The sequence below is a fragment of the Eufriesea mexicana genome, unplaced genomic scaffold, assembly GCF_001483705.2.
Source record: "Eufriesea mexicana isolate 0111107269 unplaced genomic scaffold, ASM148370v2 scaffold1385, whole genome shotgun sequence".
Lineage (NCBI taxonomy): Eukaryota > Metazoa > Arthropoda > Insecta > Hymenoptera > Apidae > Eufriesea > Eufriesea mexicana.
In genome coordinates, this window is record NW_016909584.1 from 910,636 (window position 1) to 918,203 (window position 7,568).

The 7,568-nt window shown below is 46.5% G+C and overlaps 1 protein-coding gene across 1 annotated transcript in view; it reads right to left on the bottom strand.

The window, feature by feature from the left end:
- Positions 1-1,429: 1,429 nt before the first annotated feature.
- Positions 1,430-7,568, bottom strand: part of LOC108548235 (uncharacterized) — an 83,962-nt gene continuing 77,823 nt past the window's right edge. The window contains exons 14-18 of the mRNA XM_017901069.1: positions 6,963-7,157; positions 6,326-6,388; positions 5,540-5,811; positions 3,113-3,327; positions 1,430-2,676 (exon numbers count right to left, since the gene is read on the bottom strand). Coding sequence (XP_017756558.1) covers positions 2,401-2,676; positions 3,113-3,327; positions 5,540-5,811; positions 6,326-6,388; positions 6,963-7,157 — 1,021 coding nt within the window. The 3' untranslated portion in view covers positions 1,430-2,400. The remainder of the gene's footprint in view (positions 2,677-3,112; positions 3,328-5,539; positions 5,812-6,325; positions 6,389-6,962; positions 7,158-7,568) is intronic.

Below are 7,568 nucleotides of genomic sequence, written 5' to 3' on the forward strand. Positions count from 1 at the left end.
GGCAACAATAATAATCGTAATAATGACGAGAACGTAACGACAATAGTGGTAATAATGGCAATAATAGCAATAATATCGTCGGAATGGTAACCCCCTGGGAAGATTGAACATGTATCGATCGTGAATGTCTGTTTGTCCGTCTTCCCGCCGCCTGTATTCGATTCGTGTTGAGCAAAAAAATATATCTAATCACAGTGACGATGGTAATTATAATCGTAATGATAATGACAATGACAAGAATAATGATAACGTCGAAGATTAATCGTAATCGTCGGCCGACTATCGCTATACTTTTTTTAATTTATTATTACTCTCACTACACGGTGTTTGGTTAAAGTATATTCATCTTCTCACGGTATCTTTCATCCGGTCTGTCCACGAAACAGACGAATAATCGATTTTCCTGTATTCTACCACCCGGATTCTCTTCTCTTCCCTTTATATACACTCGCTCGTTCTACTGTCGCGAAATTAGTTCAGTCTGCAAAATAATAAGCGCTGTACGCGAAATATCTTTGCCTCTTTTTCCATCGTCTCGCGTTTCCTCCATGGTCTTCCTTTCGAACAAGTCGCACACCGAGTCTATACACCTCGTCACCTCGTCAAAAGTTAACGATAATTTCACGGAAACCCCGTTATCGACATCCACCCTCGTTCTCTCGTGTACGTATCGATGCCAGAGAAATAGACCGGAAACGCTTGGTTTGCCGATTCGACGACGCGTATTGTCAGAAATTTCCTCTTCCTCGTTGAGCTTTGGATCGTTTAAAGCCTTCAAGAGGCATAAGATACTCGTCGTTTCGCGATGCTCGCGGGAACGCACACCGATATTTACACGCTCGGTTCCACGCGTGCCTCGCGACTCGATAACGCCAAGTTACGATATAGAGGGACGTAAATGTACCGATGAAAATGACTTACACAGACGCAACCGTGCGCGCCGTGACCGCGCGTATCCGTTTATCCTAATAAATTTCTTCAACGAAAGAAACGAACGTAGAACGTTTGGAGAAGCTATTGCACAAAAGAACGTGTATTCCTCGTTCCGCTCGATCGACGATCGACTGGCGACTCGCACAGTTGGTCAAGGACCGTCCTTGCGACTCGCACGTCTCGTCGATCCTCGACGCGCCGTCTAACGCTTGGAAATTCGATAAGTACACACCGTGTTTGCGATTGACATTTTGACAATTAACGAGCTGGCTGCACCAGCGATCTCGCGTGCACGTGCACCGCGTTATTACACCTCGAGGTTTACCCCGCGCAGAATCTTCTCCCATCGATCATCTCACGCGCAATTAGCCAAGTGGATCAGCGATGCTCGCCGAACGCTCGTATAATATTAAGTAATTTCTCTGTCGACTATGTACACACTATGGACAACGTGTTTCGCCGTTTTGTAGACTCGTTTATAATATAAATGCGTCGGTATACTCGTCGCTATATCCTATATCAGACAGTAGTAAGAGTAGTGGTAGCAATAATAATAATAATGATTGGATTAGTCCTAGAAACGATCTCGGTGGTTGTAACAGTGACGATAGTAGTAATAATAATATCTAGCTGTAATAAGTACGCAATAGTAATTTATAAGTAGCCGTCGGTTCTTTCTTCTTTTTTTTTTTTCCATTTTTCATTTTAGCAGAAGCAGCATCGCAGCGGTTCCACACTCTCGTACTTTTTAAACGTTTAATGGCTTAACGGGTAGTAACAGTTATGCACTGGTAAGAGCGATACGTTTGTTCGATATACATCTAAGCTAATCATTCGTGTTCGCGCTTGTGTCCTCCGGTGTGTCGCCTCTTCTTCGCCGACCTTATTCTTTACACGTCTTAAGAGTGATAACCACATTAACGTTTTCGTCGAATAATATATAAATGCTTTCTCTGCCGCTTATTTACAATCACCGTCACTCGCTCCCGGCCTTACCGTACTCTTACGTCCTACGTGTTCGTTATATACAAAAGATATCGCTATGAGCAACGTCAGTCCGCACGGTTCCGCGAGATCACACTGAACGATTATCAGAGGATGCCTTAGATACCGTTGTTATAACATTTACTAACAGTCTATACAATCGTCCTCCACGTGTCCAAGATCCACCGTCCACTTGTTTCTCATCTTGGTACACAGGAGCAGATCACCCGATAATTCGTAAAGAGTCCTTTCGATCCTCCCTCAGTCAGCACGGAGGTACACCATACTCGTTCCGTTTATGGTCTCTCTGTTCTTTCCTTTACCGACACACGATTCACGTTCGTCGCACAAACAGCCTGTCCATTATGGGCAACCACGCGAACCTCTGTGTCTCTGAACGGTTACCTCGTCGTCGCAAAGACAGCCAAGTCACCGCGTGAAACGTGTTGCGTCGTATCCGATCGCCGAGCTTTAAGGATGGTCTCAGATGGGTGTCGGTAGGACGGTGAAGTCCTGCAGCGCGGTCTTCACCGTCTCGTATATCGGCCTGTTCGCCTCGTCCGTGCAGTAACCATCGGCGGTGCACAGTGTCTGCAGCTTCGTCAGGTAACTGTCGAAGTTCTCGTGGCCCATTTTCTCCTGCGGTCCGCCCGGGGCGTTCGGTATTCGCACGTGCTCCAACAGCGTTATCATGTTATCGCGCAGCGATTGATAGTACTCGGTCAGGTTGTTGTTTCGCTGGGTAATCGTCGTTGATTCCTGCAAAAGAAAAACCAGTCATTTTTACAAACGTACGTCAAACATGCTCTAGGTGATTTAACAAAATTCACACAGCAAGGATCTATCGTGAGCTACAGGCAACAGCGAAGAGATCGGTGCTGTCCATGGGTGGTAATTTTGAATCTCGCGGGTCGAAATAAAGGGAAACTTCCCGAGCAACTGGAGTTAGTTTCGACAGCACCGATCTACGTTAGCAACGAATGATACGGGATCTGTAATCCGGGCTAGAATTTCCACGAATTTCGTCCATGCTCTACGCCATTCCGCCGTAACAGGAACGTTTCCACGGGATCGCGAATGGAAGTTCTAGCCCAGATGGTGTAGCGTTCTGCTCGGCTAGCAACTGGAAGTCTCTCTGCCATTCCTATCAGCGCATGGTAATAATCGATTACCGACTGAGTACAAGCGTACTGACCTTTTCACCTTGCTTCAGCTGGTTCTCCATGGCGGTGATATCGGAGCGCAAGCGCAGCACCTGCGATTCGACCCGAGCGTTCTCTCTCTGGAGCTCCGTGATTTCGGCCTCCAGTGTGTAGAGATCCTCGCTCTGGCCACTGGCGGTACCGCTACCACTCGTGTTACCCTGACCCGTACCCACCGCACCCCCGTGAGCCGGACCACTGGTGTCCACTCCTGAAGATAGGACATACACGGTCCATTTTAACAAACCTGTCTTTCTCTGCTCTGCTTCTTATTCATTTTCTTTTTACTTCTTACTTCGCTTCTCCCGATTTCCAACGGCTTTCACCCTGTTCTCGAGACACTTTCGACAGACTTTCTTTTCAGCTGATATCCATACACAAGCTAGGTCGACGATCTCGAGAACAAGGGCAGGTTCGTGGAAAACCGTAGGAAGCCGAGACGATTAATAAAATTCGATCAACCCAAGATCTTGACCGAAGCTCGTCAAAGACCTTCACGCGAATTATATAGATATGTATATCTTTTTTGTTATAATAGAAGCAACTCGACGTTACAGAGAAATGATGTTACTAGTTACGTAATTCTTGACAGGTGTGCGGGATTCATATACAATAAAATGTGAGAATGTGGCGAGAGCGTATGTAAAGTAGCGCCAGGAAAGCTTCGGACAGCGATTTGGGTTGGCCTAATGGTCGGGTAACATTCTTTCGTTTTTTTTTTTTTTTTTTTTTTTTTTTTTTTTTTTTTTTTGCTTTTTTTTGTGGAAAATAAGTGCATCGTCACATCGCAGGTTCGTTTGATCGCACGACAATGATCGCTTGCTAGGCGGTATAGTCTAGAAAGTATCCCAAGTCGCTGCATGAGGATTTGTCTGAAATATGGGATCGGTACGGTTTCTTCTGCGAGTGGTTCGTGCTGAGGTGATGGAAAAGAGCTGGTCTAGCTCGCAAACGCGGCAACTTGTTCTCTCGATGAGACGAGTGACGCGTTAGCTCATTGACAGACGCACGAACCTGACAGGAGTGCCGCAGGAAAACAGAATGATCGGGGACGATGTTAGGGTGATATAAGGGGTAGCGTGAGGTGCCATCATACCAGATAGAAGAAAAAAATGGGAGACACCGAGTGCTGGCCTTCCTCGTTTTTTTTTTTTTTTTTTTTTTTTTTTTTTTTTTTAATCGCGCGATGAGACCGCGAAACGTTCAATGGAACAGCTGTAACAGGGACAGCTTGTGTCTCTACAACCGGTGCTGCCAACACTCGGACGTCATCTCGTAAAAAGTAAAATTACTGGTGTGTGGATCTTGTATGTAACACCGAAAACACATAGAAAACAAATGGCGAGTACGTCAGTCCCTTACCTTCAAAAGTAAATGTTCTCCTCAAAGCTCAATGACAGGAAAGGAGCTGATCGTGATCCCAGAATAAATCAGAATATATTATTTTTCATTATTATGACATACGGTTATTTTTCTTTCTTTTTTTCTTTCTTTTCGTTCTCTTGGTCTTTATTATCTTTCTTTTTCCCTTTTTCTATTTGTTTCGTTCCTGCACAAAGCGAACGTGGGAAATGGGATTTCGCGCGGGGCCAAATTCATATTTCGGAAGAAGCAAATTGACACACAGTGGATGTCGAGGTGCCCGGTTCAGGTGTTCCTCGCTAGTTCATTTTCTCTATAATTCTCCCGCTCTCTTCCTCTCGTTGCTCAACGAACTCCGCGCATCTCCGTTCCCTCGTGGAGGAATGAAAAAAACGAAAAAGAAAGACTCGAAAACACCTGGATACCGATGTCTCGCAGAAAAAGGAGAGCGAGAACGTAACGTAACATCGAAGTAGAAACGACGAAAGAAATAACCGAATATACGGGTAGACAGAAGTGGGACGGGAAGAAGGACGAGGTCACTCTTGTTGGTATGACAGCACATCATTGCGTGAAGAGTAGAGTATGGCATAGCATAGGATCAAGTACAAGGTCGTATATGCACAAGTTTACGAATAAAGGTCGAATAAATTTTGCCCCGGTTTCATTGCCATCCACTCGTCCAAATTTCCAATGGCTCTTCACGCGTGTATCGAGCAAGTCTAATCCGTCACCAAGGTCGACAAGAGGATCGTACGCTGGACGAGCAAGGCGCGAGAAAAGAATAAAAAGGCAAACGGCTCGAATGATCATGCCTACTCTACGATTTTCGCTTCTACCCCACTGTGGTAGGCAATCACATGTCGCGACATCAGGTACGCAGCTCGACGTGAATGAGATCTCGTATTTACAGCGAACATTCGTAATATCGATCATCGTCGACTCGTTCACGAGGAGCAAACCCATTTCGTTCCCTTTCTTTCGTCCTTCGATTAAAAACGCTCCGCATCGATAATCGAAGACGCGAACGGCATCGGAGGCAGGAGCTTGATCCTCACCTCCGGTGATTCCTTTGCTGTACATGCTCGACATGTCCTCGAACTTTGGCTTCTTCACCGCGTGTCCGGCTATCGGACAACCGGACAGGGATCTGTGAGTCGAGAACGAGCCGTTTACGTGGCCCATCCCGTCGCAACCGGGCGTGGGACAGTTCACACCCTCGAACTTCATCGCTGTCGCCGCGGCCACCGCTGCTTTGTGCTGCTCCACCGTACCTCCGGATTCTAGTACACGCGCCTTGTTCCTGTTCGCAATGGGGCAGCCCGATGCGCTGCAACAAGTCGTTGTTATCGCAATTAAGGACACGTTGTTTCATCCACCGCCGACAATTTCGAATTTTACCAAAAGGAAAAGAAAACGTTGCTAATGACGCGTGCACTGGTTGCTGGAATTAAGAGAAAGGGAGAGAAATAAACAAAGGGATGATTTCTTTTCTTCTCCTTTTTTTCTTTCAATCAACCAATTGTCTCGAGTGTTCTGAATTTTTCATCACGTTGATACACGGGGACAGAAACAAAAGGAAGGAACCGATGCAGGACATTGTAGATATTGATCTTCGTTCGGATTCAAGCTTAATAAACGTTCGTTACTCGACCGACGTTAATATCGTCCAATTAATTACAATTCTCCGATCATTTTTACACGCGTCAACTTTCACCGGCGACGTTAAGAACCAAACGATACGATATCCCGATCTAAACGCTGTGAAACTTCAATCGCGCGTAAGATCGACAATATCCGACGTTCCACTAATGTTCCACTAAGAAATCGCTAGGAAATCTTACCTGCGATGCGACAAGAATTTGCCAGTGGCATGGCCAGACCCGTCGCAACCGGGAATCGGACATCTGTAGTCCGAAATGCCAACACCACCATTACCATCACCACCACACAATCCATCCACACAGAGAGCGAGCATGAAACGAGCGGAAACCGCTGGTTATTAGTCAGCGTCTTCGTCTTTGCGTTAGGAAGCGGATGAGGTTTAAGGGAAGGACCGCGTGGAGAGGGATGGGGTCGCCCCTTTTCGGTCTGCCAGCGGATCTTAGCACGTGCAATGCGGTCAGCAAGATACCCACGTAGCTGCGTGCAACGTGCGAACGCGACGAAGGCGCAAATTGGGATCGCGATTACGTGTTACACGACTCGCAGAGTTTGCAACAGACTAGAGTCCCCCCCCCCTCGATTAATCCCATTCTATATTTCTCTCTCTATACGGCAGTCGATCGCGTTCATTTCCCGATTTTCCTACATCCAGCTTGCCATTTTACTCTCATTGTCAGCCAAGATTACTTTCAGCCAGGGCGATTTTCAGCGGAAAGGATTTATCAGAGAAAACAATTTGCGAGGAGGGTCTCGAGAGACCTAGTAGCGGGTTCCGATTGGCGAAAGATCGATAGGGCGACGTCAGCGTTCACTAACCTCAGTGGCTCCGAGTCCTGTCCATCTCGAGGCTTGCTCTTCGGCTTGTTAGCCCTCGGACAGCCGGATAAACTTCTGTGAGACGAATAGTTGCCGGTCACGTGTCCCGAACCGTCGCATCCTGGGGTAGGACACTTGAGCTCTTGAGAATGCGCCTGGATCTGCGAACGATCGGCTCGCGGACAACCCGACAGGCTGCAAAGGAAACAAAAGTTTCTGCTCTTTTAAACTCGTTCCAGATATACCATGACGATTTTGCGCTGCTTTCGATCGCGTTAGCCGTGGTATTTCATTAGTCGAACGGTCGGATCGATTTACGTTCGATCGATCAACGTCCAGTCGAACGAGTAAGCAGCGCAGCAATCCCCATGGTCAGGATCACGAACGCACACCTCAGAAACATCCAACGACGGCTTCAGCAACACATCGCATGCAATTTACGCGACGTTGCCAAGAAGTCTCGAGTACTTACGTCCGGTACCAGGTACTGTTTACTCGAAAGAAGATCTCGATGGGATTATCGTTACGTTTCGAATCAAAGTTTCTTTTAAATTCTTTTTTCTCTCCGTTTCTTTTTTTTCTTTTTTTTTTTTTTTTTTTTTTTTT